Source organism: Anoplophora glabripennis, unplaced genomic scaffold, assembly GCF_000390285.2.
Source record: "Anoplophora glabripennis isolate ALB-LARVAE unplaced genomic scaffold, Agla_2.0 scaffold18, whole genome shotgun sequence".
Classification (NCBI taxonomy): domain Eukaryota; kingdom Metazoa; phylum Arthropoda; class Insecta; order Coleoptera; family Cerambycidae; genus Anoplophora; species Anoplophora glabripennis.
In genome coordinates, this window is record NW_019416221.1 from 1,845,087 (window position 1) to 1,858,861 (window position 13,775).

The following is a 13,775-nucleotide window of genomic DNA, read 5'->3' on the forward strand; positions in this document are numbered from 1 at the left end:
GCGCAGTCAAAGCTTTCAGATCTAAGAACACGTACCACAAAAAGGGGGTTTGCTACGTAATCTACGTACGCGTGCGTCACGAACAATTTATCTATCATTCTACTTAAAAATGTAATAAAGAAAATAAAAAAGAGCTAGCAAATTCACCAGGTGCACTTAAATTATGATCGTGAACGCCCTTAGTTCAGCGACCTGAAGAAATGTACGCCTTTCATTAGATAGTGTCTGTCCTGTCCGTTATCATAATGAGATCTGGACGACAGGAATTTTATTGATAACGCAGCCATTTTACGAGGGTAAACACTTCGCCCAGCGATCTGATAAAGAAAAAGTTCTCTGCCTTCTGAAAATTGGTGCAGATGATTTATTGCCTGTATTGATTTATAGTTTATTTTAAACCTATGCGTGCGAAACAGCTTATGGAAAAGCCAGCAGATTAGATCGTTCCTTTGACATTTGAAAAAATCTGTAGGTTTTAACGCCCTCCAAACATATGCGCTTGAAGTGAGGATTATCTTATTTTGTAAAAATTTTAAGCTTCTGCACATGACTGCACCATTCTTGGGGGTCGTCCATCTCCTCCCAAGGGGTCCGCGAAATTTTTAGGAACATTTATCCACTAATAACAATTAATTAAAAAATTGCACTAGTCAGAGTCAGAGTACAACTTATTCTTCATTTTTCCAAAAATGTATGGTGTGCAATTTAGAATTAATATTTCAAAGCAATTTAAATTGGGACTTATATCTAACTAACAATAAGTGGGGGTCCGCAACAACAAAAAAATATTGTATTTCCTCGGTAAACAAAAGGTTAAGAACCACTGGTCTATTATATAATAGACCAGTGGTTCTACATACATCCCACACCATAGTCAAGATTTATTAAACTGATACGTCAGGTTAGCTAAGTTTATACAGGTTCGGAAAGTCCCCATGGTTCATCGGCCGTTACATGAGAGCTATAAAATAAGTCATAGACATCCGTGCGATAGACAAGGATGGTTAGATTGAAGACGTTTCATAATCTGAATAGTTCTAACCCGAAACGGGCGGTGACTATTCAGATTACGGAACGTTTTCACTATAGCCATCCTTGTCTATCGCACGGTTTTCTTTACTTTACTTTGTCGCTCTCATGTAAAGGCAGATGGACCATGTGGATTTTCCAGCCCTGTATATGTGTACATCTGTATGTGTACACGTATCTTTTGAAGGTAAACAAGTGTCGTATCGTGTGGATGGTGCATATCGTTTAGAAGCATGTCTTCGCTTGCCAAATATTCAATAAGTAAATTCGGTATGTCATAGTTCGCTCAGGGACTGTGAATAAAAGCATCTAAGAAAATTAATCTGGCCGAATGCAGGAATACCACTATCAACACTTCAAGCAAACGGTTGACATGCTGACAATTTCCACCATTCCATTCCATTTCACCCAATTCTTAAGGTACGAACAGTTGTGAAAGTGTGAATTATCTTTATAATGGTAATTAATGTGGACATTTTTTTTACATTATTTGTAGCGTGTAGCTTATGTCTGTTTTTAGCCCATTATCTTGTAGTTTTGGTTTAAGAAATTGATTTTTAAAGCTTTTACTAATGGTTTTGTTAATTTATAATCAGTAATAATTGTTATTAAAAGAAAAAAAATAGAATGTTAATAAGTATAATTAAGTTTAAACATAATGTTTTTTAATTGATTTTTAAAGTACGAGCACTCGTGGTTTTCCAAACAGAGGGTACTGATCATCGACTTGGGGGGGTAAGGGGTAGCGGTTGCCAGCTTTTAAAATTTATATCTGATCAGGATCCACTTTCTTTTTGTTTTACGGAATACCCAATAACATAATTCAGAAAATACTATGGCTTCCAGTTCAATTCCAAATTAAATTTTGTGGAATTTCGAGTCCGCCCATTCTAATGGCGCCGTGGCATGCACACAACTCAAGACAATGAATAAAAGGTATAATGTCTTGTGTTCTGCAATATCGTGACTTGTAGGAATTAGGCGAAGGTAAATGTGGATCTGTTGAATGTAAAATGGTGAAATTTGTGGGGGGTAATTATAAAACGTTCAATATTCAGGAGTTTCTCGGATATCTTGTATGGTGATGACTCATGACTATGCAACAGGGTCCGTACTAATTTCATGACTTTATATGTACCCTGAAATCCCCTCCGGTTCGTTGATAACAAAAATTTTAAAGTGTATGTCGTAAATTTTCCTACTAGCATGGTTAGTATACGATTCAACTCCATATACAGATTTTTTTATACCATTGAAACTGAAAATATTAATTATGCTTCAACCTGCAGACTAGGCAACACTTTATCTTGCAAGAAGAACATTGGAATTATTTGTAAGTGAATAAATATAGTAATAAAACAGGGCAGGCGTAAAGCGTAATTTTTTTCTTGTTGCAGTTTGACATAATTTTCGTATTAACTTCAATATTATTGCCTTTATACGGATTTGGGATCTTGTATCGTCGCAATACGTCAAATCCCGACGTCAGTAGGCCACGACGAATATGGCGTTACTTTCTACGTCAATGGTGTAGTATGTTATAAAAAATACATGTTGCATTTAAATTTCAAATCCTGTCACATGACATTTATTTAAGATTCCGTCAATTACATATTCCTCTCACAACAGTATAACATGCGAAAAGCCATTTCGTGGCAATAACGATGCATGAAGCACTTTATAGCAGTTAATACGGTTTGATTAATTCACTTTAAAAAGGCATCAGCTTGCACAGGACTGGTAGGCTGTCGACCTTTTCGAGGACTGCACAAATCCCCATTCCTCGCTATCACTAGCTCAATATTAATTTATCTCCATTTAATTTGAAATCGCTATTCGGTTTAAAATGCAAATATACCTGTGTATTTCTAGTTTTATCAAAAATATTAGATTTGCTAAATGCATACGGGCAGTTATATCTTTTGTCTTTTTTTTTTCTCCATGAATACAAACGAATTTAACAGTAATGCAGATATGGCACCCCTATAGCCCTTAAACGCATAACAATTACCTTTTCAAACTGATATATATTTTGGATAATTTAAAACCGTATTAAATACATTTTTAAAAGCTGTTTTGCATTGACAATTTATTGATGAATTAATTCATGAAGTAGCTTTATCAAGAAAATGGACAAGTAGTGTAATGCACCAAATCTGCTGTCAAATAACTTTAAGAATTTATTCATCAAGTTCTTGACAAATTAGAACTTGTTCTAATTTTCGTCAATTTCTTCGTGAAGTTCAGAAGTACCAACCCAACAAATTTCCAGCCTCAGATCAGTAATAAGGTTATGTTATTGGAATAAAGCTACTATTTTTTCTTAATTCTATCTGTATTGAACAAAAAATAATAATTTCCAAATGAAAAAAAATTTTTTATTTTGTTTAAACAAAAATTATTTAAATAATTATAACTAAATACATTCATATCCAGAGTGCTGAAATACATACGTAAACAAATTTTTTAATTGAAAAAATGCGATAGCATATACAGTATATTTAATGCATAAATAATAAACTTTGTTTATAACGAAATGTGCAAATTAGACAGTTGGCATTACGATATTCGACTTTCTTGGCTCGCGACACATCGGTCTCGGAGCGAAAGCCCCCTCCCCCACTTTTTATGTTTTGAGTCACTTTTCGCGAGTGCGAGCGACAGCTTTTCCGTTGATTTATCTATGTTGCCGATAACTTATAGATATGAAAAATTTTTCCAGCTTAGAACTCGGAAAAACGAAGCCACTGGATCAAAGATTATTGCTAAATTGTTTATAAATAAACGGTAAATGCCGTTTATATCTCGAGAAACAATAAACGGAATTTAACTTTCTTTTTTTTTGAAGAAGCGTCTTTCCGAGTACTTTAAAATTATAATTTTTGAAGAAAACTAAATTGCAAATTGATAAATGTATTGTAATTGTTTAAAAATAAAAAAATAGAGTTAACTTAAGTATCTAGAAGCTTTATTTGAGGCTGTGCAATATTTTGAAAATTTTTCCAAAATTTTTTTCAAAAAACTTGAACCGATTTTAATGAAATTTGGTGTGTTGTTTTATTATACTCTAAAGTGTTTTCTTTACAAAAATTAGAACGAGCAATTAAAATCTTTTTAAAAAATTATGCAAAAAACTTGATTATTTTGCCTTTTTTCATCAATTATGGCTATTTTGCAACATCGGTAATAAATTTAAATATTTTTAACTTACAGTATATTGCGCAAAATTGAAATCTAAAATTTCCTCTTCAATATTCTTCCAAAATGCATAGGTTCCAAGATATAAGTAAAAAATTCAGATAAAATAGGTATTTTTTAAATTTTTTAAACATTTTTGCAATTTTGAAATGTTCCGGATCTCGCCCAAATCTAGGGATCTACACTTTTATTATGTGAATTGTACTGAAGGTATTCCATCAAAAATTAGCTTGCCTCCTCTTACATCCAAGAAGAGGGATAAAACGGATATAAAACAAGTTGAAAATTCTCTGAATTGGAAGTGAAAGAAAGGTTGTTCGTGTTTTTGGCGGCACAATTTTTTTTATTTTAAGCTTGATGAATATTAACGTCACGTATTAACTGTAAGTTGTGCAGATACTACAGAGTCTTCATAAATGATTACAAGCCACGTGACCAGTAATTTTGTTTGGAACGATACAACATTCTGTTTTATCGGCTCTGATTGGTGTAATTTTTCACGAGAATATAGATTCAACCTATCAGCGATCGCATTATCTCCAGCGTAGAAGTAACAGTTTGTTACTGTTCATTGTAAACGAATCATTAATATTGGTGATGATTTTTCGTTCGGGGTCACGAGGCTTGTAAACATTTATGAAAGCTCTGTACTTTCAAGCAATGTGGTTTTTATTACCTAAAAAAATGCATCGTTTTGTCGCTGAGTACTATTTTATATTGAAAGTTAGTGCGAACTGTACAAGCAATTTCGAATTATAAATCTTTGTTTTTATCACGAATTTATCGAGTACGCTTTTACCTACAAGCACTATTTTGCACACTCTGTACATGCAACACGGCCAGCACTAGCTGAAACCGTTCCCCACGAAAAAACATACATTCTACATACGTGTCTACGTGCAGGTTACTCACTTCAATTATCTCCGAAATGAGAATCCCGATATCCATTTCGATTATGGTGATGACAATGTTATCGAACGTCGGACCAATTTTTGCGTTACATTTTCGCGCGTCGTGGTACAATGGCGGCCACATTAGAACTACCCACGCCGCGCCGTGTTGTTTTTCTGTGGAAACGACCTCGCGGCGCCGCGACTTCGCCGTCGAGTTTGCCGCACCGATCGATACCCGCGATTGCGTTGGAGACTCCTTCGCCACCGGCGACCGAGATAGTTTTGGCCGGTCTCTCAACCGGAGTGTTTACTACTGTTTTCGATCAGTTTGCAGGTACAAAATAAAACTTTGTTGCCGTACCAGTAGCAGGCAACCGTTTTTTCTGTATCTATTTCCGTTTTGTGATCTAATGTCGACCGTGTTTTTGATATACCGCACAGCATTTCAATGTTGCTTATGTTTTCGTGGTTTATTTTCCACGAATAAAAATACGGACGTTCTATAATTTATAGATAGTATATGTCCTAAATTTGAATTTCTACGTCTTTCTAAGTCTTCAGCCTGTTAATGCGTTGAAAAATAACATGCAGACGGTGTGCTGGGATTCCCTTACATAAAATATTTTGGTTGTAAATAAGGAACGAGAAATCTTGAATACTAAACAGATTTATATCGATATGGGGAACTTTGCCTGTCATAAAAATTACCTGACGGGTGTATTGAACCATAAATATGAGTTAACTTCAATGCGCTTTAGATGTACAATTGTAGAGGCAAATTGATGCGGTTTGTAATCTTAAAACTAAATTTTTGTGGTTTCAAATGGTCTATCATCCAATCTGATTTTCCCCACAAGTCAAATAAATGCTTGTACATACAGTGTCCCACCACGAATTCCATCGATGGATATCTGAGAAACCGCTCGAAGGATTTTTTTGAAATTGTGATGGTGTGATACGGACCGTGGGGCCGACCAAGCTAAAATATCTTCAAGGTCATCGTACTTCCGGTTAGACCGGAAATCGATACTAATTTTCTTATTTTAAATGGAACCACCTGTACATTATTGCATTTTTGGAAAGAGCATCTATTTTTAAGTTGAAGACATATAGCACACTCCATACTGAGGATTGACCGTTTCCGAGATATTTTGATTTTTATACAAAAGTTGACAGATGCAGACTGTCGGCAAAATTTAGTTTTCCCGAAACATAAGTAAATTTTTTTGTGCAAATTGCATGTCATTTTGGACATTTTATAGAGGAAAACCTAATTTATCGAATTTGACATGATTATTTTCTAGTTTTTATACAGGGTGGTTAAAAAAATGATCGAATATAAAGTTTAGAAAATGTGGAAAACTAGAAATTTTTAAATGGAAACCCAAAATTTTTTTAACGTATTGGCATTCTGCACTAGAATGAAGTGTAACTTTGACAATTAAAACCTGTGACAGTTGTCATGTTGATTGTTACTTACCTGTCACGGCCAACCTAAAATGTGTGAAACAAATGGAAACATCATTTCAAGAAAAGGGAAATGTTTATTCGTAAATAAAATGAAAACTACTGGGTTTAGAAATAGGAAAACTTTAACAAAGTTACACTTAATTTTAGTGCAGAATGCAAATACGTTAAAAAATAGGGGTTTTCATTAAAACATTTCGAGTTTTCCACATTTTCTGAACTTCATATTCGATCATATTTTTTTGACCACTCTGTATAAAAACTGGAAAATTTTCATGTCAAATTCGATGAATAGAAGGCGTGTACTAAATTTTAAAAAATATCTAGGGTAATACCAAAGTTATCATAAAAAAATGTTTTTTCATAAAACTTTAGCACCCTGTAGTTTAAAAGTTAAGACTTTTAGGACATATGCTCATATGAAGTTTTTTTCTTAAAATGAACCCAAGAATAACCTCCTTAAATATTAGTACGTTATTGAGAAACACTCTGTATATCTTATATTGATCCTAGGAACCTGTGCTTGATTTTTCTGGGTCACCCTGTAGATATTAGTTATTGGTTTATCTTATTGTGTGAAGAAAATGATTCCAGATTTTCAGTAACAGCATAATTATTAATAACAACAGATATTATTAACTGCCATTTCAGAAATAAAATTCACAAATATTTTTCTTGTTATATTTCCAATCATAAATATTACAAATAGATCTTTAAAATAATTAGAGTAAGTTGAATTGTAAAAATTCTTTAATCGTGAAATCTGAAATACAAAATTCCAAGTAAGCAGTAAATTATTATTAATTTTATATCATAATATGAACAATATAATACAGAGCTTTCCTAAATGATGACAAGCCACGTGACCAATAACTTTGAAACAGAAAAGTTATTGAAACAATAAGATCAAGGTTACCTTAGAACACAAAATTATGTTTCACCGGTGACTGATGTAATTTTTCACAACATTTTATTCATTCCATCAGCGAACGCATTAGCATAGACGCAACGGTTGGCCACTGTTCATTGTAAACGAATCATTAATATCGATGACACTAAGATTTAGGGATTCCTAGTCGACAGGACCAACGTGCAATATTGGTTGCCTAAGCTCGAAGGTTACATGGCTTGTAATCATTTACGATTTACTATTTTCTACAGGATTATATTTTTTAAATCTATTACAGATTTCTGTTACACTACTTTAGTACACTAAGATTCAATTATAGCATTAGAACATTTTACAAAAATCACTGGAATAGTCATATCTTTTTCTTGAATTTTCCCAATAACAATTAAAACAATTTCTGACTAGAAGAGGTAAAAGCTCAGTCGAGCTATTTATTGTTATTTTTTCCGGAGGCGATGGCGACCAAACTGATAGGATTCTTATACACGCACAAATCCATGAAGCTGACGACCAACATTAAAGCCTGGCCGAGTAGTTCTTTACTGGCGGGAGTCTGAGAGAGAAATGCGTTCTTCAATTGCTCCTTCACGTTAACGGGAGTGCAAGGTAGAGAGAAATGGTTCAGTTTACCGTCGTTCTGTACTAATTCCGTTACTTTTGTCAATGCCGATACTCGTTCATTCCCTACCAATGTTCGGAACAACCTACGATCAAATTTTATATTTTACTTTTGAAAATATTCATCCGATTCTCTCACCTTGCCGGTATCCTCGTTCTGAGGTGATAAACTATGTTCTCGATAGGCAGCGTCTCGGTATTCTGCAGGGATGTATTGTGTCGAATGCTAGTATTAAGCAAAGCTATTAACATGGAAGTTAGTTCTAGTTGTTGGTTGTAAGTGGTTATGGCAGATACTTGCGCTGTCGCTTGGGGGCTCATAGACGGAGTGGCCTCTAGTATGTATATGTCCCCAGGGGGTAATTTTTGAAGAACTCGGATTGCCTGATAAAGTTAAGTAGATTACTTCAATATAGTTTGGTTCTTGATTTAGTTCCAATGATAAAACGAGTTATACTTTACATCATTTTTAGGAAAAACGTTTGATGCGTATTAATTAATTTAGCTAATGTAAAAATCTACAGAATTTGTATACAACTAGTTGTTGCCCATAGCATTTGGATTATAGTAACTTAAATATACAATAACACAACTAAATCACAATGAGATGCATTTTTTTTAATTATAAATTTTTATTATATAAGCATCCTTCAATTCTCCATTTTATTATCGGAGCATATTTATAAGCAATTTAATGTAATTAACGGTTTAGTTATTATGAGAATAAATTTTACCAGTCCAAAAGTCTCCGTTGGCAACATTTTTTTGGGAAGCGTGCTAAAATCTAAAGAGTTCCAGTTGTTAAGTTCATTTTGAACCCGCGACAATTTGGCCCAACTTATACCCATTGGTCCTAAATGTATACCTACAGTTGACTGAATTTTCTGCAACAATGAAAACCTTACATCAGCAATAATCATTTCTAATTCTAACTCGTACTTACATTAACAACGTTTGGTGGAATTGGTGGTGATACTAGTTGTTTAAGCCTTTTGTTTATCCCATTATTCTTTTTGATGGTAGTTTCGTCAGTATTGTAATTAATTATGTTTTCACAAATTTTCTCTAACACTTTCTCACCTAAACCGTCAACTTCTAATACTTCATTTAAACTCCTAAATGGCCCTTTTTTAGTTCTCCATGATTCTAAATTTTTTATTCTACTTTGCGATACACTGAAACTAAATCAAAACTATCGTGAAGAGTACCTACTTCTATCTAATTACATCATATTGTCATTAGCAGGGGCATTAGCTTGTGACAGTCATAACAATAACGAAAGCTTGTATTAAAAGATTACCTTGCCAATTGCTCAAGATTAGAGCTGTTTAAAATACTAAGTACTTTTTGTTGCTCCTCTGGCGTAAAATTCGTTTTAAACACAAAAGGGTTTGTACTATTGGAAATATTTACCGAGTATTTGGCCTAAAACAAATTTTCTTAGACGTTTTATTTAATTTAAGGTATAAAATAGAATTGTACTTACGATATGTAACAAATTTCCGGATATTCTGGAAAGTGATTTATTTAATATGGACATTTTTTAAGCTTGAGATGAGAGTTAAAACCACGAAAAACTTTTAGGTTATGTTCTACTTCATTTTCATTATGAAATACCATTGAAGGCGATTTTGGAAGAATGTTACTAATGTCTAGTTTTCAGTTTTCACAATGTGTATCTTGAGGGTACTACATAGGTATACTACATAGGTATACTAAAGGATTTTATATAAAATCCTTGGGTATATTATGGGTTAATTGACCATGAGACTATTGGTCTGTTAAAAAAACTCTGATTGCTCTGTAGATCACAAAATTCAAATATAGATTAGAGCTTAATTTCCACATACATATCAGTTCAGAGTAACTCTAAGTTGCTATTAACTACTAATAGCTACTATTTTTACCAAATCGAAAGGCACTCAAGTGAGCTTTCCGCTGGAAAATTGCTAGATTTCGGATCGTAACGCGTTATGATTCCGAAATCATGAGTAAAAGAAAACAGCTAATGTATTCTATTTTAAAATTTCGAATTTCGGAAATGTAACGATAGAGGCCGCAAAGCTGGGGAGAACTAAAACCATCGATCTTATAGTAACTGGATTCGGCATCATTTATTGGAACGAACAGCGATTGTTTTTAGTACTGCCCTCGAACTCTGCGGGAAGGTGAAAAAAAGAGTATCGCAACTATGTACCAGTAGCGCACCTAGAAAAATGTTTGAAGGGTGTTAAATTTCAAGTGCAGATACTGGAATGGTTACAAACTTGGTCCATGTTATAGATTAAGTACAAAGTCCATGCCGAATTTAGTTAGTATAAAAACGATGGCACAGCTAATGATTTCTACACTGATTTATTTAGAGAGGCTTCTATAAATACGTTGATCTCCCATACTTCTCTAGATGTCGCTGTTGGAATAGCCAGACAGGCCAGACTGAGCAATTCGTCACAAATTAGACAGTTTTTCGTTTGTACCATTTGCAAAATTTACTTAACAGTTTATACACCTAAACTAGCTATTAAAACCATTTTACTTAAAATTTTCATGAACTGGAAATTTAATTAACATTTTGTAGATCTCGCGGTAGTTGTCAAAATAACTTTTTTAATTTATACATCAGTATATTCTATTATTCAATCTAGATTCTAACTACAAGCTTTATTTATGTACCTATTTATGTCTGCTATATAGTTTTGTGAATGAATAACTAAATCATAAAAAAGCAAAAGCATTAATGCTACCTTGCATATATGTACATATACCGCATATCACAGGCAAATTCTAATTTTTCAAGGACGTAAATCGGATTAAAATGACGAAAGAAAACATGCGGGTTCCATATTTTTTCGTTTCGATCAGCGGAATTTCGTTGTTGAAGCTATCGGTTACGTCGGATTTCAAAAGTATGGGATGCATCATGCGCGCAACTTTTTCATTTTTGGTTTTGCGTTTTCCACATTTTTGTGGACAGTTCGATGAGTTTTGTATTTCTGTGGCCCCAATCCAGGTAAGTAGATAAATCATTTTGAATTATTTAAATTTTTAATAATAAGTTCCACATGTTCACATCTTTTCATTTAAAATTTATATAATCTAAATGTTGGAGCACTGAAATATCAATAAAAATAACATTTCGTCTGCATTCTATCATCTCATGCGATATCCCATATTTTGGTTGATGATGATTGTGTACTAATTGTAAGAGAGTTTTCGAATTATTGTTTTGATAATTCTTGCATTAATTTCAAAAATAGTGAACCCTTCTGATAAAACTGTAGGTCATTCGATAACTTGTTTTATCTGCATTGGGATGCAAGGTGAAAAAATGCAAAATTTGTCATCCGACTACATTTCTAACTCGAACCTTCGTTAATATCGTTTTTCCTCTTAACAGTTAACGTTATAGATATCAAAATGAAATTTTTGTTATTCATTTGTGCGTTGTCGTTTATTTTTGTTGACGTTTACAGTACCAGTGCTTTATACAGAGGTATATTTATTCTAAAAAAAAAAAAGAAATTTCAGCAGAATAGCTGTCGAAATTGAAATACTCGAACATCTAATAATCGATTTTTCGGTTTATTTTGAAATTATTGAACTTTCTAAAAAAAAACAGTAATCTATTATTTGTGCTGTTTTTTTTTTAATATGCCGTATTGATTTATTTTTGTAGTTGACTGTTGTGTTGTCTCTTTATAACACGTTTCGTTAAGTACATTTTTTTTTATTGTCTCATGCAGTTATATGAATTTCAATATTTTCCTTAGCACATAACCGTTCTTGCCTCACCAACTTGGGTACAGTAATATCAAGCGGGGTCACCACTACCCTCCCCGGCTGCATTAGCGCTACTTGTAGGGATGGTGAACTAATAACGATAAGGTAATTATTTATTCTAAATATCCCTTCAATTTAGATCCGCAAAGTACCTACTATTTGTCTGTACCGCTCCTACACAAGATGTGCTTGATATGCTTCTGATAGAGGTTCCGCCCCCACGGAGCCTAGCCCGAGAACAACACGGGCAAGTCAAAGGGCCTAACTCTTGCTAAGGAAGTGCAATGTGGATTTGTAACTGGCTTCGATCAACTTTGCGATCAAGTAGCAAAATTGCCAGTTACCTGCTACTTGTTGTAGCATCGATAGTGGAGCCTATTAGAGATATTTTGATGCAATGACGTCTGATTCTAGGACTTCATTGACGCAATTTGAACACTTTCTATGGAAATGTATGTTTATATTCCACTAGTGACATTTATTCAGCTACTCTAAAAAATGCAGGTTTCATATTTTTTAACCTATTTCGTTTCGAATAGCTGGATTTCGTTATCAGCTTTAGGTGACGTCGGATTTGAAAAGTATGCAGCATGCACGCAACTTTTTGATTTTAGTTTTTGCGTTTTCCACATTTTTGTAGAGAGTTCGATGATTTATTTCTGTGACCCCATAATCCAGGTAAGTAGATAATATCATTTTGAATTATTTTTTTTTGTATTTTCCATCTTGTGTACGGTTTTAAAGTCAAAATAATTTTTTAATGTTCACATGTACACATCTTTTCATTTCAAATATATATAATTAAATGTTAGAGAATTGAATTCTATTCTATCATATCATGAGATACTCCATATTTTGTGTAAACCATGTGCACAAATAGAGCTTTTAGAATTGTTTGCACTAATTTCAAATATAGTGAACTGTTCTGATAAAACTGTAGGTGATTTGATAACTTTTTATATCTGCATTGGGAAGCACGATGAAAAAACGCAAAATTTGTCATCCGACTACATTTCTACTCAAGTCTATGATAATACTGCTTTGGCTCTTGCAGTGGTAGACGTGACATACGTCAAAATAAAATTTCTGTTATTCATTTGTGCGTTGTCGTTTATTGTTGACATTTACAGTGCTTCAGACGAAGGTATATATTTATTAAAAAAAAATTGGTCAATCGAGATATTTTTTTGGGCTCGTTTTGAATTAATTGAACTTTTTAAAAAATAGTAATCGTACAATTTCAACTTAACTTACTTTTTGTATTTGCTCTTTTGTTAGCTTAAAAATTGAAAACGTAATCAATGTTATCGTTTGATGACACATTTTGTTACATAATATATTTTGATTGTCAGTTTTATATATTCTATTTTTTCTAGTACGTGACAGTGATTGCCGCAGCGACTTCGGTAAAGTAATACCACACGAAATCACCACAACCCTCCCTCCTTGCATGAGAGCTACTTGTAATAATGGTACCCTATTAGTGCTGCAGTAAGTATTTACTGCAACTATCCCTTTAACTTAGATCCACAAAGTGCTATTTGTCTGTACCTTTTCCAAACAAGATTTACTAGAAGGACCTAGGGGTTGTGATAGCGAGTCCGCCCCAGTAGAGACTAGTCCGAGATCAACAAAGGCAGGTCAAAGATTTCTAGCTCAGACTAAGGAAGTGCAATGTGGATCTGTAATTGGCGGCGAACAATTTTTTAATTATAAAACAAGATCATTGAATGCAATTATTTGTACTTGCTGTATTGTACTGTCGTAAATATTTAGAATCAATTTTATTATATTCAAAATTTGATAAGTGTTATACAGGAGCAGTAGGTAAGATACATATTTACATTTCCAGGTGTGGATTGGTCGATGCTCGTTGTAAA

General features: G+C 33.5%; 2 protein-coding genes across 2 annotated transcripts in view; both read right to left on the minus strand.

The window, feature by feature from the left end:
* The window catches only part of LOC108908275 (E3 ubiquitin-protein ligase RNF144A), a 52,108-nt gene extending 46,747 nt beyond the window's left edge, over nt 1-5,361 (minus strand). The window contains exon 1 of the mRNA XM_018712265.2: nt 5,140-5,361. The gene's annotated coding sequence lies outside the window, so the exon portion shown is untranslated. The remainder of the gene's footprint in view (nt 1-5,139) is intronic.
* Nucleotides 5,362-7,278: 1,917 nt separating this feature from the next.
* Nucleotides 7,279-9,761, minus strand: LOC108908277. Its single transcript, XM_018712267.1, has 6 exons — nt 9,602-9,761; nt 9,416-9,540; nt 9,059-9,296; nt 8,850-8,999; nt 8,255-8,499; nt 7,279-8,201 (listed from the first exon to the last, which is right to left on the minus strand). The coding sequence occupies exons 1-6, from the start codon at nt 9,653-9,655 to the stop codon at nt 7,925-7,927; spliced, it is 1,089 nt and encodes a 362-aa protein (XP_018567783.1). The 5' UTR covers nt 9,656-9,761; the 3' UTR covers nt 7,279-7,924.
* Nucleotides 9,762-13,775: the final 4,014 nt, after the last annotated feature.